The sequence below is a fragment of the Scleropages formosus genome, chromosome 24, assembly GCF_900964775.1.
Source record: "Scleropages formosus chromosome 24, fSclFor1.1, whole genome shotgun sequence".
NCBI classification, from domain to species: Eukaryota; Metazoa; Chordata; class Actinopteri; order Osteoglossiformes; family Osteoglossidae; genus Scleropages; species Scleropages formosus.
Window position 1 is genome coordinate 17,925,643 of NC_041829.1, and position 27,425 is coordinate 17,953,067.

Genomic DNA, 27,425 nt, shown 5'->3' on the forward strand with positions numbered 1-27,425 from the left:
AAATACTTTCCTGCATTAGAATTGTAACTACACTGTTTCTCTCTAATTTGTGTTTCAAAAATAAATAAATCTACCTTTAGAATTTTTTTTGATTGTTTAGTTTTTTTTTTCTTTGTTTTATTTAGACAAAGAATGAAAGGACATCATTTTTGTCATTTCATATTTGTGAAAAATATTCATGCTGTGTGCAAATGTAAATGTAATCTTTGATTTAGCATTCTTTTGTGCATTTTGTCCTCCTTTAACTCCTGTTTTTAATCTGACACATTGAAAGTCTGTAATTGCACATTAGGAAATAGTTTTTTCCCCCTTCTTCTTTTTCAGAAGGGGGGGAACGTTCACTGAATTGCCAAGTAGCTGTAATTAACTTGTGTCTCTCAAGGCTTCCGATCCCACAAGCTCCCCTTCTCATTGAGGCTTTTGTTTGTGTTTCTGTGCTACAGTTCAGGGCTGCTAGTCCTCGGGAGACCCCTGGACAGGGAGAGCACTGACCGCTACACCCTGGTGGTGACCGCCTCCGACGGAAATCCGGAAGGGGTAAGGCTTCCGCAGAAAATTCAAATTGAGATACCGCTGACCCATTACCCAGCAATGCTGGGATGTACAGAGGAGCAGCCCTCAACCGCGGTGCCAGTGCTGAGCCCTGATTGCTGTCGAGAGGGTGGGATCCCGGCCAGGGCTACAGGCTACGGTCATTTATCTAAATGCAGGGGTATGAGCAGCCGAGCAGATCGCGTTCCAAAGACAATGAAGTGCTTATTGGATGGGGAGAATGATAGATGATTGTATTGGGCATTGCAGTTATGCTGTGTAGACAGTAACTTATTCTGGATGCTGCAGAGATTGTATGCCTGCGATACACAGATGTGTGATTATGCATTTCAGGGCGTTTCCTTCAAGGGGAGTGTCGCGCTGTAATAGCATGACGAGTCACGGAGAGTCGACGTAATCCTCCGAGATTTGTCCTTCTCACTTGAGGAAGACAAATTTAATAACCCTCTCTGCGAAATGCACACCATCACACTTATAACTAGAGGACAGAAGACTTACTTGGACCATTTTGAACATATAATAGTCTCCAGAAATATGGAAGGAAATCATAAGTATACCTGACAGAAGGCATTTGTAAAGACTTAGGAGACATAGGGAGATAGAGATGAAAAGGTCATATAGCTCATGTTTAGCATTTATATTAAAGCACTATCTGAATTCATTAAGCTATTTCCCAATGGTCCCGTGCTATTGTCCTACATCTGGATGGCATGGAAGCTGGATCCACTGTTCATTTTAGATCACTATACTTTATAGCCTAATGTTGAGTAACCATACTTAATGCTTTGGATAAATCTCCATGTGCATTTCATTAATTTCCTCATTCCTTGAATATTCCATAACCGTTTCACTTAAAAGCACAGCTCTTAGTTTAATTTTAAATAAGATTCTTAAATCCCCCTGATTCTGCTCACCTCTAACTGAATGAGAGAGGTGTTATAGGGGATTTGTGTAATATTACAGTCCATAATGCCTGGCACAGATTTTTTAAGACACCTTTTACATGGGAACACTGTGACCTCACTGGTAAATTATTGCAAAATCCTCTCTCCTGCCAAGTTCAGATAACCGAAAAAACTCCATTGCATTTAGTCAGAGTCCAGGTTAATTGGTGGAATTTTCTTTGCAGCCTCCCCAAACCTGGGTGGGGAAAAAAAGTCTCCTGGAAACAGAGCAGTTTCCTTATGAAAATAAAGAAAAATTAAGCAAAATGTTCATGTGTATTTCTAGTTATACATGCAGACCATAGTTCTTACATTTCCTTTACAGAATATTGAGCATTGTTTAAACAAGCAGACTCTATAGTGAGCAAAGCTCTGACCTTTGAAAATGAGTCGGTCATTAGCCAGTTTAACACTACGGCTAAACCACCTGCTTGGTGTGGAGAGTCGGAGGGAAAGCGGTGGAATTGAATTGCGGCTCGGAGGCTAGCAACCTGTACTTGTGGTGAAGTTATCAGTGCTACAGTTCTCCACAGGGCACTAAGATCAATCCACATTAGCCTTTGGGGATGAAGGCCCTTGCTGGAGGAAATCGCTTTCCTACAGACACCGGTGTCTCATATTCCTCAGTAAGGAGCCACTGCTTAGGTTATCCACAACCTCCATCTATATGTGCACAAAATACGCCTCTTCAGGTTCGGATAACTACGTATACATTAATACATACATTACTCTTTTACACTCCTTTTGAGCAGTTACTAGTGTTTCCAATAGTTACTCTTTTACACCAGTTACTAATGTTTCCAGGAGTTTCTTTTACATCAGTTACTAGTGTTTCCAAATAGTTACTCTTTTACACCATTTACTAATGTTTCCAGTAGTTACTCTTTTACACCAGTTACTAGTGTTTCCAATAGTTACTCTTTTACACAAGTTAATGTTTCCAGTAGTTACTCTTTTACACCAGTTACTAATGTTTCCAGTAGTTTCTTTTACACCAGTTACTAGTGTTTCCCATAGTTACTTTTACACCAGTTACTAATGTTTCCAGTAGTTACTCTTTTACACCAGTTACTAGTGTTTCCAGTAGTTACTCTTTTACACCAGTTACTAGTGTTTCCAGTAGTTACTCTTTTACACCAGTTACTAATGTTTCCAGTAGTTACTCTTTTACACGAGTTAATGTTTCCAGTAGTTACTCTTTTACACCAGTTACTAATGTTTCCAGTAGTTTTTTTACACCAGTTACTAGTGTTTCCAATACTTTTACACCAGTTACTAATGTTTCCAGTAGTTACTCTTTTACACCAGTTGCTAGTGTTTCCAGTAGTTACTCTTTTACACCAGTTTCTAATGTTTCCAGTAGTTTCTCTTTTACACCAGTTACTAGTGTTTCCAGTAGTTACTCTTTTACACCAGTTACTAATGTTTCCAGTAGTTACTCTTTTACACGAGTTAATGTTTCCAGTAGTTACTCTTTTACACGAGTTAATGTTTCCAGTAGTTACTCTTTTACACCAGTTACTAATGTTTCCAGTAGTTTTTTTACACCAGTTACTAGTGTTTCCAATACTTTTACACCAGTTACTAATGTTTCCAGTAGTTACTCTTTTACACCAGTTGCTAGTGTTTCCAGTAGTTACTCTTTTACACCAGTTTCTAATGTTTCCAGTAGTTTCTCTTTTACACCAGTTGCTAGTGTTTCCAGTAGTTTCTCTTTTACACCAGTTGCTAGTGTTTCCAGTAGTTACTTTTACACCAGTTACTAATGTTTCCAGTAGTTACTCTTTTACACCAGTTACTAATGTTTCCAGTAGTTACTCTTTTACACCAGTTACTAGTGTATCCAATAGTTATTTTTTTACACAAGTTAATGTTTCCAGTAGTTACTCTTTTACACCAGTTACTAATGTTTCCAGTAGTTACTTTTACACCAGTTACTAATGTTTCCAATAGTTACTCTTTTACACCAGTTGCTAGTGTTTCCAGTAGTTACTCTTTTACACGAGTTGCTAGTGTTTCCAGTAGTTACTCTTTTACACCAGTTGCTAGTGTTTCCAGTAGTTACTCTTTTACACCAGTTACTAATGTTTCCAGTAGTTACTCTTTTACACCAATTGCTAGTGTTTCCAATAGTTATTCCTTCACACCTCTTTGAACAGTTGCTAATGATTTCAGTAGTTATGTTTTTCAACTTCAACCACAAACTCTGCTTCGAATCAGAGTTTGTGGTTGAAGTTTAACGCATCTTACATTTCAAACTGTTAGCAGTAATTGCAGTCGTCACATTTTGACCTGCCCTTCAAACCATTTCTTGCACACACAGACTTGTTTTTACACCATTCATTATCTTATATGTACTAAGAATGTGAAGCAGACCTGTGCTGTTACCGATTTGGAGTGTTTTGTTCCAGTTTCTTTGCTTTTGGCCAAGTCTTGATGTCCTGCCGCCCAAGCCAAGGGTGTGCTAAGGAAGAGCTGTCAGAAGATGATGAGAAGCGTGAAGTTCTGCCAGTGGAAACCCGCTGCCACCTTGGTGCATCATGGGGGGCATCAACACACCGTGACACCTCTGGTGCTCCTTCAGAAGATGATGTTCTCACACTCACTAATGATAGTTTAGTTTCACTAAAGGCTATCATTTGGATCAGAGAACTTTCCTATGGATTGCATTGAGTCAGTGAGCCATTGATCTGGCGAGCTCGTAGCCGGCCGCGTGCAGCCGAGCAGCGACCACACAGTTATAATGATCTGTGAAACACCCTCAACAAAACTGTTCCTACTCTTTGATAGTGATATCAAATGGATTTGTGTTTCAGACTGACCTTTAGTTATTGCTTAGGTTGTAATGGCTCATATTTCATTTCTTTTATTTTTTTCACCATGTTTTCATCATGAAGTCTTTACTTGACATCGTTCATTAGAAACCAGTGTTTGAATCCTCCTGCCTGGGACCTGCACCTCATTCTTTTGCTTTGTAATTTTATCCAGAGGGAAGGAGAGGGATATCACAGAGAGGATATTCTGTGCGATAAATTTCAGTAACTAATTAATCAACATCAAAATGACAGGCACGGACCTAATGAATTGTTCGACTTTGGTTCCAGCAGGCTAAAAAAAAAAAAACATCTAATATGCTTCGAAGTACCAGAATCTATTATGTTTGTGAAATGCTGTGTTTAAATATCTCCCGTTCAGCCTGAGAATTAAGCGTTGTTTGACATCTTTGCTCTCAGCCATTTCCTGCAGGGGAAATTGTTCAAAATGTCAGTTATGAATCCGTGATGGTCGTTTACAGTCAGATTTTAAAGTAAATCAGGGACTGTAAAGTAGCTCAAAGAGCCTTTAGAAGTTAGAATACATAATAATAAAATGTACATGACATTTTTGTGTCTAAACGTAATGTAATAGACAGTAAACTAGGAGATTCCAGGCGTATTAGCTTGCGGGGAGATGAAGGTAATGTTTGCAGCACTGCCGTGCCCATTCCTGTGAAATGCTTATTAAAAATGAATGCTGTTTTCCAGAGCCTCATTTACCGTGTTCTGTAGCTCCTTCAGGAAGCTGGTTTTTCATTATGCTAGACTGTGCGCTCGTGGTTAGTCAGAGCGGTGATTTATCACAGGAGGCCACAGCGGGTTGTGGCCTTGCGTCTTTGGGTGAAGGTCAATCCACGGCATTGTCACGGTTTGCTGGTTTCCAACTTTGCCCTGATATTGACAGATCTCTTCATAGCAGAACAACTGAATTCATGAGACTGAATGGAATAAGATTGAAAGCTATAATACCAGCAGAACTTCAAGATGAGGATTATAAAAAGATTGATCTCCCTTTTTCTTCTTTTTATGGAGCGAACTGGTGCCGAAAATTTTAATCAGGCAATATTTGTTGTCTGTTAAAGAAAAAGTAATGCAATTGCTCAAGTAAATTATTGCTTTTCACATCTTAATTCATTTGAAAAATGTGTTGTTTAGGTTGATTTACTTCCTGGAATCTCTTAAGTGTCTTCAAAATTGTTTATTGTCCCACTGCTGTGAAAGAATGAATTTCCTTATATGACCCTATAATTAATTTAGTGCTCATTCTGATGTCATGTCAGCTGTTAAAATGTGTTTATCTGCATCCTGCATCATTTCTTTTTCTGGGTTTTTATGAACCCAGTTCATTGCTGCTGCTGTTGTGCTTAGTGTGAAGTTTAATCCATTACATTTGTGGTTTCCTTCCTCCAGACCTCCACAGCTATCGTGAATATCATAGTAACCGATGTCAATGATAACGACCCAGCCTTCGACCCAACTCTACCGATCAACTTCACCGTTCAGGAGGAGGAAGCCAATGCTTTTGTCGGCCAAGTGAAGGTCTGTCTTCCCCAAAGTGTGTGTGATTTCTGAGTGTTTTTAAAAGCTTCCATGTGTCCATCTAAATACTCCTTTTTACCATGATTCAAGATGAATGGGATTGCATGATACAGTATGTGTCCTTTTTCCATCGCAATTATGTTTTGTTAAAAAGATGGAGATGAAGCATTCAGCCTTCTCCTGCAGAGCGACAGATGTTATGCTCAGCAGAGCCTCGACCGTTCTAGTGGTTCTATTTCTAGGCCTGTCCCATTTCACTAATTGTAATCTGTGTTCTGATGGAGGAGGGCTTGGTGCCAGTGGCCTGCATTTGTTCATGGCCTCTGGAACACCATCGTGAGGCGTGGTGCGAGCCCAGCTGCCGGAGTAGTGCCCAAAGAGCACCAGTGCCGCCCCAGTATCCCTCAGTAGTGCCCCTCGCCTGCTTCTCTGTTTATAATTTTCCAATTAAATAAAAGTAATTTAAATAATTTGTCACCTTCGGGGACATCCCATAATGAGTAGCTTTGTTCAGCTCTGCTAAGCTGCAAGGAGTTTTAATTAGTGGTTAAGATTAATAGCGCTCTGGTTTGTTAGAAGGATAATCGGAGGATAATGCATTTAGACATTTGCAGAGCGTGCCTGTTTGCACACTCCGCAGTCTGCGTGCACGTGCGTGCATTTGGCATCGGTAGCTTGCTGTTTACCTGAACGGCGGCTGGGTGGAACAAGGCCGGGGTCATTCCTGGAAGTGGCTGTGATTGATGCTTGTCTCTGCGGCCGAGCGGGGTGGGGATGGGGGGGTTCGGGATGGGAAGAACACCAAGGCCAGCTGCCTTTTTTTTTTTTTTTTTTTTTCTTTCCCCATCTCCTATCCTCATTCGGCCCTGCCGCTCGTTCCGAAGTCATGAATACTGGACACGCTCCAGAGCTAACATCCCCTAAATCTTGGCTCTCCTGGAGCGGGTTCCGGTCCACTTCGAAATGACGGTGGTGCCTGTTGTATATTATGAGGAATATCACAACGCTGCCAGCATTAAATAGGGTAGTATATCACTCCCTGCGCTGTATCAGCACACCAGGCTGTAATCCGACTGGAAATAATTTACATCTGCGGCGCTGTACTACAGATTTTTTTTTTTTTTTGTGCACCTGGATAATTTTGCTGTTGGCTGACTTGTGTCAGTTACAGAAAGTAGTGCTCTTTCGGTATCCGTTGACCACTAAGGCAAATGCTTATACCTGTCCACCACGTTATTAACCATCTTTTTTGAGCTAATGCCTTTGTCAAAGGCGACTTACAATAATTTTCCAGTTTACGCAGTTGGATAATTTGTTCATTTAGCTGACACTTCTATCCAAAGCAACTTACACTGTTAAGCTGCTTTCATTCATTTAGCCATCGATACAGCTGGGTGGTTTTTACTGCAACAGTTCAGGGTAAGTACCGTCCTCAAAGGTATCGAAGAAGCGGCAGGGATTCAAACGCCGGTGTTTCGATTGCCACCCTGCAACTCGAACCATTATGCGACCTGCTGGAACGCGAATACATAATCAACAGGTCACCCATCTGTTACACTAGCTGTGTAATAGTAATTAAATATTTGTTACCATGAGGTCTGTTGCACAAGTCTGTTTAGTGTTCTAGCTTTCTTCATGTTGGAAACGTGTGATTGCTCTTTTTGCGTGCAGTCACTGGAACACGGATGCGTTCGCGTCCGTGTTGGCAGACTGATGAGGCTGGTTACGAATACCCCGGTAATTGGAGAAGGTGGCGGAGACTGTCTTGTTTGCTTTCATTATCTCCTTGTAGCATAATCAGACCAATCTGGGGGTGGCACATCGCATGCCACGAGGTTTCTTGTTTTCTTTCGTCGTGCCAAAGTGCCCATTACTGTATTTATGAGGCAAAGTGCAAAACAAGCACAGAAATGCGTTTCCCTTGCTGTCTTTGCTTGCTACTTCATTGCGTGGTAATTGTGCTCACTGCGGCCTGACGCGTATGTATGGCACAGCAGACATGAAGTGGTGTTAATCTTTCTTTTAACTATTAGTGGGATTTCATTTAAATTTATTTATTTAGCAGACACTTTTCTCCAAAATAACTTCCACTGAACTCCATGTAGTGTTATGAGCCCACACACCTTATTCACCGTGGTGACTTACACTGCCAGATACACTACTTACACTAGGTCACTCATCCATACATCAGTGGAACACACACACACTCTGTCTCTCTCTGTCACTCACACACTATGGGTGAACCTGAACAGCATGTCTTTGAAGTGTGGGAGGAAACCAGAGTACCCGGAGGAAACCCACACAGACTGAGCAGAGAACGAACTCATGTCCTCTCGCACCACACAGGCTGTGCCACCATGCCACCCAGCTTAATTGATAAGGTGATCATAGGGTACAGGCAGTCATGTGTGACCTCCCTATCGAGTCAGGCATCCATACACATTAGTTTAATTTAACCTGTGTTCGCTGTCTGCTATGAGTTTATTCTTCATGTTTTCAGGAGCTTTAAATGGCTTTTTACAGTTCTAACTTTTGTAATAGTCTCAAGTCCATTATTAAAGTTTTTTCTTTTCCTTTTTCCGGAACGAGTTGCAATGAATGAAAGGCCAGGAAGATGTTTTCGTTCTTTGTTTTTAGCCGAGTCAGCCTTTCTATTGCGCTCTGCTGCGTAAGGATGAATGCACCTAATCCTTAAGGCTGCCTGAGCTTATCCAGCTTTGTGTTAATCATCAGAGAGTCTTCTTCCAGGGAAGCCCACCTTGATCAGAAGCCCCTACTGTATACACTACATCGACCCCTCTACACACCCCACCCCCGCTCCTGGCTGGAGGGATTCTGGGCTTTCTACCAAAGTGTCAGAACAAATGTTTTATTACACCCACTTTTGCCTCTGGTAGCTGAAGGAGGGAGGAACCCGTGACTGCATTTCTGAAGCTACGAGTAAAGAACGCGACATCCACATTTGTGGACCTTTGATATGGAATTGCTTTTGGTATAAATGATTTATTTATTTATTTTTTTTCCGCATGTTGTAGTTGTTTTCTGATGTTTCACTACTCAACTTCAATTGCCCATTGCTTATTGGAGTGAAAAAGCTTGATTTTTTTAAGAAATTTCTTTAAAGAAGAAAAAAAAAACAACTTTGAAATGAAATCTAAAACAAATAATTTAATATTTGTCACTTTATCATTTACATATTTTTAAAAATAATCATTTTTTCTTAATCTGTTATTTTGCTGAAATTTATCAGAATTTTTGTTTCTTTTCGAGACTGTAAGCGCAATATTTCCAAATCTTTCAGTCCTTATTAAAGCAGAATAATATGTTTAGCGAATTAAACATTCAAGCTTTTAAAATGTCGAGCAGACTGTTTAGCTATACGCTATATTGTTAGGTACTTGACTGAAGAAAGTAAATCAGGGTCTTGTTGATCTTATCGAAGAGTGCCTGCTGTTTGAACAGGTGTCTGTCTGCCTCTACGCCTCTGTCTTTGTTTGTCTGTTTGTTTTGCTCTCCATATGGATAATTTGTTTCTTGTGCTTGCAGGCCACGGATCCAGATGCAGGAATTAATGGGCAGGTGCGCTACAAGCTACTGAACCACGCCGGGTTCTTCAGGATTAACTCCGATGGAAGCATTTTCACGATGGTGCCGCTGGACCGTGAGACCCGAAGCCGGTACATGTTGGTGGTGGAGGCCTGGGACGGTGCTCCAGACCCCCGGCGGACCACCACCAGGCTGTTTGTGGAGGTGATAGATGTGGACGACAACAGCCCCGTGTTCTCACAGGCTTCGTACACCGTCAGCCTCCCGGAGAACAGCCCACCGGGGACGGCAGTGCTACGGTTGAGCGTGAGTGGAGCTGCGTGTAGCGCGTCCGCCTTCGCTCGAGACCCTCCGTGGGTCGGCAGCAACGAGGATCTCAACTTCAAAAGGGCTGCAGCTCATAAGTACATCTCTCAATCAAAGCAAAAGGAACCAGGATGCATTCGGCACACCGCGAATAATTGACGAGGATGCATGTGGTCAGAAGATATCAAACGTACACTGAGTTGAGAGATGCGAGCTGAGGTCACTATACGCATTCAGTTAGCGCGGCTGTAAATGGAAACCTAGGGGCATTCCATTAGCTGCCGTCTTAGCCTAGTGTACATAAAAACCACAGCGAGACCTTTGGTAAGCAAAATTTTATCGATTTTGTCTCCAGCTACATGGACTGATTTGATTTAAAATCAATCCACCAGTTCACTTGCAATCCCCAGCATCACAGCACACGAGTGTCGGTCTGAGTCCTTTGTCTTCCTAATGTAAACCCAACAGGTCACTCAGTTTTAATAGGTACAACATACACCTTTCAAGGTTGGCACCACCAGGCTGACAGATAATGGCATTATTAATTATGTTCACATGCAGTTTTTATCTTATCGAGCAGTTTGTACTCGATACTTGACATTCTGTGTTTTCTTTTCGCTCAAAAAGCTCTTTCCAGAAATGAGCTCTTGTACCTCCCAATGAACTGAGATCAGATTTGAAAATTGTACCAAGCAGCTGTGCGAGAGGAACTCTGAGGTGCACCACACTTTCATTTTCTAATTGTCCATTCATCTGAATGGGACATATGGCCTTCATCTTCCTCTAGCCAGTTCATTCACATGATCACTGTAAGTTTATGAGATTATTATTTTTAATATAGGGAGCGCGGTGGCGCAGTGGGTTGGACCAGGTCCTGCTCTCCAGTGGGTCTGGGGTTCGAGTCCCACTTGGGCTGCCTTGCGACGGACTGGCGTCCCGTCCTGGGTGTGTCCCCTCCGCCTCCGGCCTTACGCCCTGTGTTGCCGGGTAGGCTCCGGTTCCCCGCGACCCTGTATGGGACAAGCGGTTCCGAAAGTGTGTGTGTGTGTGTGTGTGTGTGTGTGTGTGTGAGAGCGAGCTCTTGTACCTGTACAGACGGTCCCTGATTTACGATGGGGTTACGTTCCGCGATACCCATCGTAAGTCGAAAATGCATTTAATACAGCTAACCTGCCGAACATCATAGCCTAGCATACGTGCGATGGCCATTACGGGCTTGCAGCTGTCATGCTGGACAATTATCTTGAGTTTCTCTTCAAGAATAATTGCTCTCCTCCTCCTCCTCCTCTTCTTCCCACCAGTAGCAGGAGACACAGATTGGTGTTTCTGTGACATTATGGATCCCAAAAACACAACCGTGTGACAGACTGGGAGAAGCTGTCGCTGCTCAGCATTGCGAGAGAGTGTCGCACCGCATATTGCTTGCCGGGGGAAAAAAAATCTAAATTCAAAATTCGAAGTAGGATTTCTACTGAATGTCTATCGCCAGCTCGCCATCGTAAAGTCGAAAAAATTGTAAGTCGAACCATCGTAAACCGAGGACCACCTGTATTATGTACAACCAGCTTACTCATTTTGAAAGCCTGAAACATTTCGAGGTTTGTTTTATTATTTTAATTTGCCTTTTCTTTTTTTGGGGGGGGAAATGGCCTGGATTTCTACTTTCTGCCATCAGGGGCAGCAAAACGCTCACATAATATTGAATTGAAACTCAAGCTGTGCAGGAAAGGGAAGCAGTCAGCATCTCGCAGCATGCGCAGTCAGCATATTTTTCATTTATTATCCCTGTATCAGAGAGTTTTACAGAAACCAGTCAGCGAATAAACAGAAGTGTGTTTCTATTATTGTGCTCATTTGACTGCAAACTGAAATTAAGCAAATGCTGACGAACATGCTTGGCTGCTTCCTTATGGTGAGTTGCAAGTTCATCTTGAGACACAAGGTTGGTATTTTACATGAAACACTTTTTAAATACGTTCTTCCCAAGCAATCCTCTATTACACGGCAACTCACTCTCCTTTTATTCCACTGGTTTATGTTCATGTCGCACCTGGTGGAGGAACATCTCTCTCTACACAGCACTTTGAGTAGGAGGCAGTGGAGATGAGCTTTTAAAGTAGACTTTAATGTTGTCATGTTAATAAAAGGAAATACAGTACGATAAACTGCCATGTTGTTTGTGTCACACCTCGTGTTTCCGGTAAAGAAGAACACTGATACTCTGTCCTCTATGAGCTGTTGATGAGAATATAATCAGTTAGTCTTACAGCGAACTTTCAACTTATTTAATACAGTGTTTTTACACTACCTAACCCATTAATTAATCACGGATTGAGATATAGTATTAAGCTTTTTTGACTTGTGAACAATTTCGAGTTAAGAGCAGACTTCCAATCCCAGTTACGTTCCTAAGTTGGGGTGAAAGTGTATTTCAGTGAAGCTAATCGTTCAGATGAACATCTAGGGATGTGGTTTGTGGGGAGCTGAAGCTGAATTAAAGCATAATCCAGTGGTCTGGTGGAGACCAGCTCCTGGCACCTGGTCTCTCCTCTCTAATCTCCTTCTGTCGATAAACCTATCATCGCACCCCTAGTCACGGCACGGTAAAGGCCCCCCTCGTAGGCTGAGCTCTTGGGCAGGTTAAGGGCTGCTATTGCCCAGGAAGGCGACTATGGGTCGACGGTTGGTATGTCAATGTGAGCAGCCGTTCCCTAGCTTCACTCACTCTGGCATCTACACTGTTTTTGAAGGACTGTGCTCATTTCTGAGGGCTGCATCTTGTACTGCGCTGCAGGTTTGAGGAATGAAGCTGTGCTTTTTAGAGTGTGTACATTGAAACACACAAGGTGTAATATGAATGCACTGATCTTACTCCGACTAATAAGTCCTTTGTGCTAAATCGGAGATTCTTAATCTTCCCTATGCAGTAAACCGCTTTGAAAATTTGCAGAATCCTAAGGATCCTCCAAGGAAAATGTCCATAAATTTGAACTAGAGCAAAAAACACATTTGTTCAGCTGACTTTTTTTTTTTTTTTTTTTAACAGTGAAGCTTAATATATTGCTACCTGCAATTATTTGTCCGTTTATATAGCTAGATACTATATACTGGAGCAAAACAAGGTAAATGCCTTGATCAAGGGTACTACACGTTTAACTTCGATTTATTCTGTTATTTTCAATGCAAGCCGGTGTTTCACATACCCCCCGCAGCCACCCCACAGACCCCGGATTGCGCTAAACGCAGATGCGGTACGGTTTAGTGTCTCGTGCTGTTAGCAAAGAGCAGTTTCACACCGAACCGCTTTTCCTGTTTTTCCCTCCGTTCTCCCAGGCAAAGGATGCCGACCTCCACTCCAACATCACGTACCGCATCCGCACCGAGGAGGCGAGGCAGCTGTTCTCCGTCGACCCGGTGACGGGGCTGCTGTCGGTGCTGCAGACGCTGGACTTCGAGGATCTCGCCGCCCCGGAAGCCTCATACACCTTCGTGGTGGAGGCCGCGGACACCGACGGCAACATGCCTCCGGGCCTGGCCGCCGTCACGGTCAAAATCACGGTAAGAAGGATGCTGCGGCGGGGCTCCTCGGACCGCTGCCCTCCGCGCAAAAAATGCGGCTTCACGCCGATACGCGTGCTCCTGGAAGTCTTCTCCTCGTGGCTCCGCGGCTTTCTTCGTCTTTATGCCGCGTTAACAACAAAACCTTTGCCTGCTAAGGTTGCTTAAGGCAAATTACACGTCTGCCATTCCATATTGTACACTTGCTTGAAAAGCAGAGTTGACTGATGGGTACTTACAGTAAAGCACTGCTGTTTCATATATGAATGAACGCTCGGATCGTGAGAGTTGTGTTTTGTAAAGGATTATGAATGTTTGATCTGTACTGCTTGAGGAGATTAACCAAGTTACGCGAGATGAATGACAATTAGCCTGCGTTTGCACGTAGTCCCGTGTTTGTAGGGAAGGCGGCAGCACGAGCCGCGCAAAATGTTTTTGTTTCTGAAACTGCATTTTAATCATTAATACGGAGCCCGGCCGATGTGGATTTAACATGGTGCTGCCAGTGTTCTGTGAAAGCTTTGCTACTGAAAGTAAATAAGCAGCATTTCATGGCAATAAAATATCTTAAATGAATTGGAATTAGTTTTTTTTTTTTTTTTTTTTAATTAAGGTCATTAATGTTCATATTTCACCTAATTTTGAGATTGATGCTTGATTTGCTGTTTTTTTGCAGTATTTGTTAGACTTTTTTACTTTGTTAGGCTATTTATTTATTCATTTATTTGATCACTTAGTTTCTGATGATTCTTTACTAGAATGTCCCTCTAAAGTAATTTTAAATGCAGTGCAAATATTGAAATTAATGTTAATTGTAGCAAAAAATCAAGATGATAAAAGTTCATATTGTAGCTTTTAACCTGAAACGTTCCCATTCTTTTTAAACACAATTATTTCTAGTCACGCTGACAGGGGAGCAATTTTTCAGTATCGCAGGTATTTAATTTTATTATTAAGATTGTACTTTTCCTCTAGGCAGAATGGCAGTACTCTATATCCACTGTGCTGCTCATGTGAACTATTGTATTCTGACTTGTTAATTGAATACTTCTTACTCATCACGGGTTTTTCTTTCTCTAGAATGATCTCATCAGAAATTCCATTCAGAGGAATCAGTGGCTTAAATATTTGACAGATTTAATTGAATTGGAATTAAAAAAAAAATCAGCTACAAGTGGTTCAGTTTCTCATGTTCAGTTCAATTTCAGGGGGATGAGGTTTAAAGATGACCACACATCTGGTGTAGTGACACAAGAGTTACTGAATATAATATGAACAAATTGTATGTATTTGTATTTGGACAAATAACGGAACGAACTTGTTTGGACATGCAAAATTTGAACGTTCAACCTCTGGGTGCAAAGGCAGCAGCTCTGTGGGATAGTTGGTAGTGCAGTGGTTGGAGCTGCAGCCTTTAGACCCAAAGGTTGCAGGTTCGAATCTGACCTTCATCTGTAGTACCCTTAAACAAGGTACTTTACCCTCAGTTGCTCCAGTAAAAATTATGCAGCTGTATAAATGGGTAAAACATTGTAAATAGCTCAACCTTGTAAGTCGCTTTGGAGAAAAGTGTGAGATAAACGCAATAAGTGGAAAAAAATTGTATGTTAACACAAAAGGTTGGCTGTCATGTAAAGACAGACATTTCGACAGAAATCATTTTTAATGGCAATTTATTGTTTCTATAATGTACTGTTCCATATGCCCACGTGTCCTATATCACACACTAACTTTTTTTTTTTTACACTGTGTAAAAAGCAGGGTGAAGTGTGGCCACAAATTCCAAGTTGAAGCGAGAGGTAAATTCGGATCAAGTGTACAGGGAAAGGGAAACAGATGGACAATCAACAGCTAATGTCCATGCCGACAGGCCAAGTGTGTCTGTGACATGGATAATTAATAATTAGAGGCTGGAGAAATGTGTCGCCACATCTAGAGTGAAAATGAGCTTGGCTCTTGTGTGGGGATATTGGAGTTTCTGAGTGATGTCGGAATTACCCTCCTGGGCCTGGTTGTATTAATGTGAAAGCTATACTTCTCATACTAATGCCTCTGTGTTCCTTTTGCTGCATTTTCGTTCTTCAAACATTTTCTTTTTTTTTTTAAAACCCAATTGCTCACACGCATAGTCTATAATAAAGGGGAGATGGGCAGTTATGTAAACTGAGGGTAGTTGGTTCAAATCCCAGGAGTTATGCTGTAGAGCCCTTCAGCCAGTGCATAACTCACTGCGGTAGATTAACACTGTAAATGTGTTAAATGCAAAAGCACTTTGGTTGAAAGTCTAAGAAATGGGGCAAACACCCATGCGCAGTTTTTTAAGTTAAACTATTAACTTAAAAATGGGGGAGGGTCTTCAAAACCTTAGCTGAAATAGGCAAAAGCCACCAAGGACATGTTCAAAGAGGCTTGGCTTAAGGTGGGTCTTTAATTTGGGTATCTCGGCACCGATGCCCTCTCCTTGGACTCGGCGATGTGCGCACGCTACCGAGTGAATGCGAACGCCATGTCTGCCCTCTGAAACGAATGGCCGGAGTACAGGTTCCTGATTTGTAGCCTTGCGGTACAGCGCAACACAAGTGCCGTGAAAGCTCATTCTTTGCTCCAGTGAATCAGCTGTTTCCATGAACCCATCCTGCTCAGTACAGCAGGACAAGTCCCTGTCCTCGTCCCCCCCGATGTAGTTAGACTTTTTACCCGTTTTCCGATAAGGAGTACGCCGCACCATGGAGGAAGTGCGACGGTTCGGCCGTTCTGTGGTGAAACATGCCTGTTTTCATGTGCCACACAGTGTACGCGATCGGTCCTCTTCAGTGTTTACAGAAACGTAATGGGAATCCTGGATTGTCTTTCACGGTAGAATGAGCTCCCTCTCTCACTCAGAACTGCTGAATCCCTCTCAATCATGAAGATCCAGAACACTTTCAGTCCTGCTTTTCTCCTGATCTTCTGCCTGCTCCATAAACCTATACTTACTCATCTTTTAAAAAAAAAAAAAAAAAAAGAAAAAACTTGCCCCTATCAGTTCTGTTTATAGTGTGTATATATATATGTGTGTATATATATATATATGGATTTTATAGTACAGTCTGCTGACAAAAACTGTGGCGGTTCGATGTTACCCTTTCTAGTGGAATTAAGTTAGTCGCTTGATTGAACCACATTATTTGTGGAGGGAACTTCTGGGGTTTAGAGAAATAAAATGCATAGCAATAAATACATTTTATTGTCAAGTACTGTGTAAAAATAATCAGCGCACAGTGAGTTGGAAAAGTATTCAGACCCTTGACAAAATTTTGCTGGCTAACAAAAGGGTGCTTTAATATTTCTTTCCTCGTGATATTTTCATTCAGATTAATATTACTAAAAATGAATTCAGTCAACATGAGCTTTACTTCAGAGTTTTTATACTATTTATTTCTTAAAATAACGAAACAAAATACTGGTAGCTGTATGTGTCAAGGGTCTGAATACTTTTTTTATGCCGCCTTGTATTCCATTTGATGACATAGAATTATGGATGATAATGTGAATGTATGTTCATTGTTCTGGTTATTCCACACATGTGCAATGCATGTTGCATGTTTTTGTCGAATATGTAAAAATAAAGGTGCTCCGTTGTTGCGAAATCCCACGACACCTGTGACGGCCATCCGTCTGTGCTGCTTCGCGGAAATTAAATAGTATCAAATGAAACGCTCCGTGCGATTGCAGTAGAGTAAGGAAGGACTTGAGGAGGTGACACATTCTGATCTGATAAGTGCTGGACGTGTCAGACGTGGGCAGGTAAGGACCAGGCCGGGTCACCAAGAGGGTGTGTCTCACGAAGGTCCGGTGAGACACTTTGTGGAAAAAGACGTCCCTGCATGTCGTGTGCCGCATCCTTGAGGCAACACACTTTGTCCCCAAACATATCAGCGCGCTGCATTCTTAATGGTTTGCATGATGTGCTATTGAACATATGCCACTTCTGTTTAGTGCTTCGACTCGTCGCTAATTGCGCCTCCGCTACCGGAGGGGAATCGTTGCAAGTGGCTCCTGTGAGAGGAAACGAGAGAAAGGGAGACCGTTCGTAAGCAGGGTGTGTGCATTTTGTCCCTAATCCCGTTGGGCTTCTGTGCTGAGGTCAGAACTGTGTTTCGCAGGACATGAACGACTATTCCCCCGTGTTCGGCCGAGCTCTGTACCAAGGAATGGTGGCGCCGAACGCCGTCAAGGGAACGATCGTCGCGACCGTCCTCGCCGAAGACCGGGACCCTCCGGTGAGTAGAAACGGCGGCCTTGTTCCCGTCAGCACTCGGCACGAATCTCAGATGAATCCTGCTGCTCAGACTGACAGAAGTCAGAGCAACTCTCAGACGGTAGAAGCCAAAATTGTTTCCTCGCCCTTTGGTTCTAAACGGAAATCACTCTAAATGCACTTTTTTTCAGCAGAAAAATTCCAATTTAAAATAAAATTTTAATAGTTGAGCAGAAAGGTGGCATGGTGGCACAGTAGGTAGCACTGGTGCCTCACTGGCTCCCAAAATGTGGCTCAGTTTGTGCGGACTTTGCATGTCCTGCCAGTGCTTGTTCAGGTTTCCTCCAGGTGCTCTGGTTTCCTCCCAAAGCCAAAAGGTTTCAGGTGAAATGGTGGCTAAATTGCCCTTATTGTTTCTTTGTGTGAGTGTATGTGTGTGTGTGTGTGTGTGTGTGTGTGTGTGTGTGTGTGTGTGCATGATTGCTCTGCAATACACTGTTGTCCTGCCAGTTGTGTACTCTCCCTCACACCTTATACTTCTGGGATAGACTCCAGACCACCATGACCCCAGTGATGCTTAGTCATTGATGTTGGATGGATAATTTAGCTGCATTTCTTGTATCAGATGCATTTCTCCAATACACACACACACTATATATGTTAACTGTTTTGCAGTGCTCGCTTCAATTCCGTTAGAAGAGGCATTCAGGAGGTAAAACATGGCGGCGGGTACGAGAGCAGCCACGTTTACCGTCTTGTTAAACGGTTGAGTCCTGCGCGGTACCAGTCAGATGCTAATACACCGATGTTTCGGTCCTTTTCGAGATTTAAATGTGCGGTCGGAGCCGGCAGAGAGCAAAGGTAGCTTATTTTTCTCTAATGGTTGAGTTACTTGAAAAGTGCACTTACTAATGTTTGACTGAATGCAGAAGTTCATTAGCAGAATAATTGGATTCCTCCCTGCGGTAATTTGATTTGTCTGCGTGTCCTGACGGGTGCGCGTGAGCAATTGCGCGGCTCAAAAGCGGTCTCCCAGGTACACGCGGGCGCGCTCGCGCGGCCGTGCGTGTACCGTGTCCTTCGGCGGTCAGCAAGGGTGGACGGGAGAACTCGGTGGTGTTTCTGTAGCGAGGTCTTGCATACAAAGAGGACCCTACTGTTTGACCGCTGTCAAAAGCACGGTTGGGCGAACCACCTTCTTAAAACAGCATTTACGTAATGATTAGAATAGGGGGTTTTTTTTTGTTCTTTTGCCCCTCCCCTGCCCTAAACCAGCTAATTCTCAACGGCGTTGTTACCCCATTCGCGCTGCAGCCCCACTGAACGCTTCTAGGTGTTGCCGTGGCGGAGGTACGTGTTCGTAGCGGCGCGTTTTACCACGTGGAGAGATTGCATTAGCGGACGTGCTCCCGAGCTGAGCCGCTCTCATTTCGTTAAAGCGCCGCGCAGGGTAATAGGAGCTGTAGGAGATCAAGGCAGGGAGGAAACGTCCGAGATGGTCCTCAAGGTTCAATTTGACCCCGGAGGTTGTGCAGGCCAGCTGCGATGCTGAAATCTCCCTGCACGGGGGGGTACGTGAAGGAATCCGAAGACAGCCGAGGTAGAACATCTCCCCGCTCGTCTCCCGAGCGTGAACGACTCTCCAGCTGACGCCCGGCGCCCTTCCCGACTCCGGTCTCGCGGCTCGACCCCCTCGCTCTCGCGCCAGTCGCCTCGCTTATTATAAATTCGGCGCACGGGTGATGCAGGCCCCTCCCCCTCTGTGTTGGGCTGGGGGGCGGAGTCTCACGCAAGCGTGCTCTCGTGGGCCCCTACGCGCCACCCCCCCATCGCTGTAAAGCTCATCGGTTACTTTTAGAGCGCCAACCCCGGACGCCTGCAGGACTCCCAGGGACGCGGACTGTCAGTCAGCAGCGATCTGCGTCGAGCGCGACTCGCGACACGCCGAGGTTAACAAGAGCGCGCCCGAAAAAGTAAACAAACGTGTAGCTGTTGCTCTTCAACCCCCGGCCAAGTGCGCTTTATTACGCACCGAAACTGCTTTGCGGTCCTTCTTTGCGGAGCGCTGTGCTTCCTCTCGAAACGGCACTAGAGAGACGAGGAGATCCTCGAATGTAGGGCCAGAGCGTCTCATTAATGGGCACAACGGTAACGAAGTAAAAATGACAGTAAATTGCAGCTATTGAGACCTGACCTGCCCAACTGTGCGTAGTGCAAGGACAGTTGAGCAATGTATTATTCCCACGAGACAAGACTAGGCTTGAATTGCCATTGAGGCGAGGATACAGATTTTTTTTTAGCGCTCTCTCTCTCTCTCTCTCTCTCTCTCTTTTCCATGTAAGATTTTTGTTTTACGCTCTTTTTCACGAAAATGAATTGCGTGAGATTTTTGTAATTTAATGTTTCAGTTCTGCGCGGCTTTCACAATGCCGTCGACTCTTTTGTGAACGTTTCAGAGTTTTTAAGCACTTGAATATCACCTTATTACAGCTCCCAAAAAAAGCAGCCTAGCATTATGAATATGCACTCCTAATAATTTGGTGTTTCTGTCATCTGTTATTGTTCGACTTAAAGTGTTTTTGTCAATTTTGCTTGACAGTGTGGACGGGCGTGTGTTAACAAAGTAAATGTAATTGCACTCTGCTGGGCTTTCAGTATCAAGAGCGCAATTACTGCCATAATTTTCCATCTTCCCTAATAATGTTTCAGATGTGATATGCAATTAGTGGAATTTTGTAAAGCGGTAGTACAATAATAACTCATTGGTGTTGTAAAGTGGAGCTATGAAACAATACACCTGGGAGGGGGGCACTCTGGCCCTCTGCTAAGAGGAATGTCTGGAAGAGATGGTCTCGTGAACTACCTCCACAGGTTCGGCATTTACGTCGGTGGGAATCGGCGCCCCGGAAGTACCCTCTGACCTTTGCCCTTTTCCCCTTGCGCACTATACATTGCTGCAGAGGGTCCCGTGTGATGGTCTCGCCACGAGCCCACTCTCCCTGCCCTTCTAAGTTGTGCTCCAGCATGTTCTTGGAGAGGAGTTCAGCAGGGGTCTTGCTGCATATTATGAGGGATTTTTAGAGGGCAGCTCTTTAACCCCTCTCTCTGTAGGCCGGTGGTGTACGCAGGCTTTCCCTCCGGCCATGCATGCTGGAAAAAAGCTAATCAGTTGATCATTAGACCGCTTAAACTCCCTTCTGCACGTCGCACAGTACGGGCAGCTGACTTTGAGGCTCACCGCTGGGCCAATAGTGGAATAGCCCAACTCTGCACGAGTGTGGCAACGCGATCCCTGTTGCACTGTCGAGGCAGTCATCTCCCATCGCCGCCTAGAAAAGCAGTCTCAATGGCGTTCCTTGCGTTTCGGACCTGTTCGCCTAATAATCGCCATCCTTCCGTCGTCAACAAGCGCCTGTCCAGTGCAGGGTCACAATGGTTCTCATCCTATCCCACAAACATCGGGTACACCCTGTGCAAGATGCCAGTCCATCACAGGGCAGTCGCGCGCACACACACACGCGCACAAAGGGCAACTTAAGAGTTATCGGTTCACCTGAAACGTGTCTTTGGAATGTGGGAGGAAACCAGAGCACCTGGAAATATATATTATATAATGTATATACATTCTCCTGTATTACTTAAAATAAAAAAAAAAAATCTGTGAGCTGATTCTAGCTTCTCACACCCTGACCATACACTTTATTCAGTACAGACAGTGATCTGTAAAAATGCAGATATTTTTCCTTCTTATTGCGTAAAGAGGACATCCATTTTAGCACTACTTTAAAAAGTATGATGAAACAGCGAGTCGTTTATTGGAGGGATTTCACAGCAAACCCTCTGCAGGAGGAATCGTTGAACCGTGGTGTTTGTTGTCGAGAGATAGATTTTCGCTTCTTTAGTTAATGTCTCCAGGGTCCTCTGTGTGCCGGTGGCCCCCGACTCCACACCTTCAGGAGCAGATTTATAGGCGTCTCTATAATGCAGTAAAGCTTCTCTGCTCAACAGTATGCCAGCGCTTGCCTGCTAAATGATGTCGATGTCGAAAATAGTCAAGTGCATGGTTTCCACTGCCTCACATGCAATCAACTTCCACTTTAAGTTGAACGGCACCACATAGGCCGTAATCTTAGCTCAATGGTCATTGATGCACCTACCCACACGCTCAAATGCTAGAACACACACACACACACACACACATCTCGTGGAAGTGTTGAGTGATGGAGTAACTTTGGGCAAATAGGTCCTCGATGAATGAAAAAAATAAATACTTTAAAAGTATTCAGGTAGTTGTGGAACAATTGATTGGATTGATACTTTGGTACGATGTCATGCAAATTGCTTTTGTAAAGAAAATTTGATTGGAAAGTCATTGGTTTCTCTTTTTTTTTTTTTTTGAAATCATGGAAGGGCTTTCAGTTTTTAGTTTTCTTTTAATTCAAAGTGCATTTTCAGTTTGCCCATACCTTTATGGTTCATTGCGTGGTAATATTATCCAGATGTATAAAGTTGAGCTGCATGTGCATATTGACAACTTCTCGGGATATCCTGGCCCCTGCTGTGTTTCTCAGGGCACTCCCGCAAGTCGAGTGAGATACAAAGTGGATTTCGACCAGTTCCCCTACAGCGGCAGCATTTTCGATGTTGATGAAGACTCGGGCAATGTGATCACCAGGGTCAATCTCAATGAACAGCCCAGTACAATATTTACGGTGAGTGTACCATATACTGTATGTACTGTGACATGTACAGCTATATAATATATATAGTGTCAAATCCTACTTTTATTGTTCTTTAACAAAGTGTTTGGATAATCGTTAAGCTAATGTGTTCCATCAGTCGTTTCTCGGAAAGAACATGCTGATAGGAATAGTGTGTAAAAAAAAAAAAGTCATTGTGATCTTCTTGCAAATCTGCTAGCTAAATTTCTGTTGTACTGTAATATGTACTATATTACTGGTAGGTTACTTCAGAAAATGAAAAGCTGATTTTAGAGAATTTAGTGCTTCTTAATAAACATCAAGACTGTGAATTTTATTTTTGAAGCTGATGAAGGGTTCCATGATCGCTGGCTAAAATGGAGCTGCGACATTCGAGGGAATATATATATATATAGCTATGGTCATATTTAGAAATGAACAGAGATTTCCAGGAATTTAAGCATTTCAAAGATGTATAACATCACAGATAGTTCTTATTTGCCCTGCTGCTGTTTGTACTTCTTATGTATAATTTTACTTTAAACATTTTTTTTCCCATTTACAGCTGGTTGTTATTGCATATGACGATGGAGAACCTGTCAAACTCAATAGGACCCTTGTTGAAATAACTGTTCTTCAGCCTTCGGTAATTCCAGTTTTCACCCAAGAGGAGTACAGGTAAAAATATACATTCTTACGATATGCTTTATATGGATGTCAACGTACATTCTGTTGGGGTTGCTTGATAGTGCTCTGCTGTGCTGTTACGGGTCAAAATGAAGCACGATTATTGCAGGGAAATACATAATGAATGGTTTATTATTATTTTTTGTTTTAAATTCCCTTTTATTATGTACAATAGCTGTAAGCGGTGTGGAGCAAACCAGCAGTGCAGCATTACTTTCTCAAAGGGCAAAGTTTGCCTCTTTAAAATGCATTAATTTGCTTCTTTAGCAGAATTAGAAGCATGATTTGTTTGACACGGGAGTAATCAAAAGTGCCCTTATGGCCTATGGACTAGTTAGCGGTGAACGGTTTTGTATCGGCAGCGTTCTGTTACGTTGCCGGTGTTGGTGTCTATAATCAAAGAGTTGCGTCGAAGTGTTTCTGGGTCAATAGGATTTTCGTGAGCGCCAACAGGCTGATATTGGAAGACGTCAAAATGGACTGATTAAAAAGTGCGGACTGAATTAATGTCCAATACTCATAATCGGCTTGCAGCTAAACAAGCGGAAATGATTACCGGCTTTCGACAAAATTACTTCTGGTCGCCACAGACCTTATCGGCAGCATCTCCCTATCAGCGGAGGACGGTTGATGCGGCGACAGTCAGACGCCCTATTTAAATGTGTTAAATTTCAATCATTAGTAATTATTAGACTGGCTGCAACGTAAAAGATGTAATGGAAAGTGTTAGCCTGTGTGGAATAAACACAGTTTTTAACTCTTGCTTTACTTAACGGACAGTATCGTTGGATTTGCACAGTTAGAAATTTTACTCTCTTGCTGCTTCGTGATGTGTTTGAAACTGTACCTGCTGAGTAGCCAAATGACTCTTTGCAGCAACCGCAGCATTAATTTTTGGGTATTCCGTGACCTGCTTTACAGCAGAGGTCCTCACTCTGCCCTACTATTGTCATTTGTCATTCAGCTTTATGTATGGGTGTGCGTGTGTGTATAATATGCCTTATTTTCTCTCGGAATAGACATTTACCAGTCATGTACTGGGAATGTGTTTGGGCAAATTGCATAACAAGCACGATTTGGCCGCTGATTGATCAGCGCAGTACAGAGAACAGGGCACGTGAATGATCTTGGATGAGAGTCCGAATTAATGACACGTTCCGCTCGCTGGCGGAAGGTCAGAGTTGACAGCCACTAGCGAGGTGGCGTCCGCGTAACGGGAATAACAATGCCTGCCGAGGAGCGTTTCCGCTGCTAATGATCGCCGACGGAGGTGCGGATGGTTTTTTTTTTTTTTTCTTTTTTGCTCTCGCTTTGTGGTGGAGCGCGAGCCAGCAAGACCCTTCCGGTGTGTTTCTCAACCCCCTCCCAGCAGGATTGAAGGGTTTAGGACAGCCCCCCCACACGCCCCCTCAAGTACAAATCATTCACGCCAGCTCGGTGAGGAATCTGCAGTCGCTTCCCGGGGTTCATTAGCCGTGGATGTCAATTTAAGGCAGTGTCTGTTATCGCTGTCTTCGGGACGGCCTTTCTCTTCGGCGCCTCATCGTCTGTGCAGCCAAGGTGTATGCGTGTCACACTTGGGGGGGGGGGGGTTAGCGTTCTCAGAAGGGGCTGGAGTCCGTGTTCTGACTTTGACCGTGCAGAAACGCATCCGTCTTCGCCTCCCTAAAACTCCTTCCAGCGTCGTAATAATGGACTCGTTCCTGCTGCCGAAAAATACATTTGCTGACCGGTTTCGAATGTAACGTTTTGTCCAGTTTTTTCTTTCCTGGCATTCATTGTTGTTCTAAGGATACCTTTCATATTGTCCATGCAGGTAGTGTAGTGGTTACAGTTACCGCTTTGCGGTCACAGAAACGCGGTTCGAGTCCCTGGTCCTACCGCGGTACGCTTGATCGAGCTTTTTACTTGCCACGGTACAAATTACGCATCTGTTTAAATGGATATCTACTTGTAAGCGGCTTAATACGCAAACCCAACAGTCCAAGTTGGAGAAAGGAGCGCGTTGAACGGATGTATTGCTTCTGCGATACGTTCGCTACGGGGAGTCGGAAATCCCACCCACTTCCCCAGCTGCTGCCGGTCTAAAAATTGATAAAAGCTTTAATGTTATGTATCTATAAATCAAAGCAGAATCTTTTAAATTTATGATGAAGTAAATCTAATTAGAGCTTATGGGGGGGGATTACGGAAAGGCGAACAAAGGGGAAGCGGTATTTGGCAGCTGAAGGGATGTGTTCTGTATGTAAGCCGTAGCGGAGGTGAAGGTTTGCTACGAGCACTTTGAGCTCCCCTCCGTGGCTTACCGCGATAGAAGTCCCGCAAACCTGCAGTCGGTGCATTTCCTGTGCCGCTTATCTCGTAAAAACACTTAATGAAGGTATGGCTAGGTTCCCTAAATCACAGGCCGGGCACCTCGCTGCTTCTCGGTTTGTCATTTTACGATCGCGCCAATCGCTGACTCATTTTCCCTTACCGGGGTGAGTGTTTATTTGTGCTTTTCCGCTGCTGTTTACATCCTTCCAGGTGCATGAATAAACATAAGAAACGTTAATCTGTGCGGACGAGATGTCGGGAAGCATCGCTTTGGCTGCGCGACCCGGACCGTAACGTGGGGTCTTTGACGTCCGAGACGTGGCGCGCGCTCCCCGAAACGTCTCCGATTTCTTCCGAGCGGCACCAAAATGTGGGTCTCGCCTCTTTAACAGGCCGCAGCCGACGTGAAATTGTGTGTTCGGCTACTTCAGTGCTCTCACCTGTAGGGAAAGAGGTGATTTCAGACCAGGCGATGAGCTGAAGAGTGGGAAGTGTCGTTCGCTGCCTTTTAACGTGACCCCTTCCTCTTGCGAGGTGTAAGAGTTCCTCTCACTTTGTCATTGAGCCAGATGTACGGTATCACTTGCCCCATACGGGGTCGCTGGGAGCCAGAGCCCAACCCGGCAACGCAGGGCGTAAGGCCGGAGGGGGAGGGGACACACCCAGGACGGGACGCCAGTCCGTCGCAAGGCACCCCAAGCGGGACTCGAACCCCAGACCCACCGGAGAGCAGGACCCGGTCCAACCCACTGCGCCACCGCGCCCCCCTATCACTCCGCCCATAATCTCTTAAGTTCATGTAAGGTGTAAATGTTCGTGCACTGTAACTTTAAGATCATCCCCGGATAAACCTTTGCAGCTGCTCCTCTAACGTAACCTAAATGTTTTTAAAAAAAAAAAAAAATTGAGGAAGGTGATCAGAAATCGTGGATATTCTGATAAAGTTTTATGCAGCTACTCGTGTGATGAACGTCGGTTCATACGGTGGAAAGAAACTAACTGCGCTTAAGAATCAAGCATCTGTATCTAAGTGTCTCTTCCTGCCAGCGTAATGAACACACAGTATTTTCTATGAGATGTACGACGTTCGGGAGAAAAGCGTCTGCTAAATAAATGCATGTAAATGTATCTCCCGTTCGTTCGCTTCCTGTATTTGCCCGGATCAAGCTCATCATTCAACCTCACAGGCTAAGACACACTTTAAGGACGGTGACCCACAGATACCTGCGGGAGCCGATCACGCCCTACACTGAACTCTCCCACCACCCCTGACTGCTGAGAGGTCCCACTCACACGAGGTTCAAAATCTAAAGCCCAAAGGTTATTGGTTTTAGCTTCTGATGTGGAGGAATGAGCTCCCTCTGACCCTCGGAAGGGCTGAATCCCTTCCGGCATCCAGGAAGAGCCTCAAGATTCGGTTCGTTCACACGCACTTGTCTGCTGATCTCCTAACAACTATGTAAATTAACATCTCATGTTCATGATTAAATTTGTGTTTCCTGTCAGACTCAATTCTGTAGGCAGCTACTTGCGTAATGTGTGTCAGCGGAAGCGGCGGCTCTGGAGTAAATGACTGCGCTTCGGTTGTCGGGCGTCTCTATCGAAGGCTCTCTGTCTGCTATGAAACACGTATTTGCTTGGAGTCGTGCGCCTCGTTGGAGAAAAGTGTCTGCCAAACAGATCAAAGTAAAGCCAGTGATGTAAATTAACGCATGAAGGGAGTGCAACCTCAGGCACGGCAACGTACCGTACCCCTGTACCATGATTCTTACCTTTGCGATAATTAGGAACAACCCTCGTACCTCAGCGAAGAGGGCAACGTAATGTCTTCTTAAGGGTCATCAAAATGAGGTAGCGCAGTGGTTAGAGTTACTGCCTTTGGACCCACAAGTTGCAGGTTCGGTCCCCACCTTTGGCTGTAGTACCCTTGAGCAAGGCACTTACCCTACATTGTGCCAGTAAAATTACCCAGCTGTATAAATGGGTAAATAGGAGCTGGTGCAGCGAGTAGCACTGCTGTCTCACACTGCCTGGGTGGTGCCAGAGGATGCGGGTTCAGTTGCGTGGAGTTGGCATGTTCTCCCCGTGTCTGTGTGGATTTCTTTTGGGTGCTCTGGTTTCCTCCCACGCTCCAAAGACATGCTGTTCAGGTTCACCCTTAGTGTGAGTGACAGTGTGTGTGTTCCACTGATGAATGGATGAGTGACCCAGTGTAAATAGT

At 44.0% G+C, this 27,425-nt stretch overlaps 1 protein-coding gene across 1 annotated transcript in view; it reads left to right on the plus strand.

Moving 5' to 3' along the window:
• pcdh15b (protocadherin-related 15b) overlaps positions 1–27,425 on the plus strand; it is a 153,460-nt gene that overhangs the window by 94,866 nt on the left and 31,169 nt on the right. Inside the window, exons 18-24 of the mRNA XM_029248851.1 lie at positions 444–537; positions 5,723–5,851; positions 9,398–9,703; positions 13,037–13,261; positions 17,407–17,523; positions 22,073–22,213; positions 22,767–22,879. Of these exons, the coding sequence (XP_029104684.1) occupies positions 444–537; positions 5,723–5,851; positions 9,398–9,703; positions 13,037–13,261; positions 17,407–17,523; positions 22,073–22,213; positions 22,767–22,879 (1,125 nt within the window). The remainder of the gene's footprint in view (positions 1–443; positions 538–5,722; positions 5,852–9,397; positions 9,704–13,036; positions 13,262–17,406; positions 17,524–22,072; positions 22,214–22,766; positions 22,880–27,425) is intronic.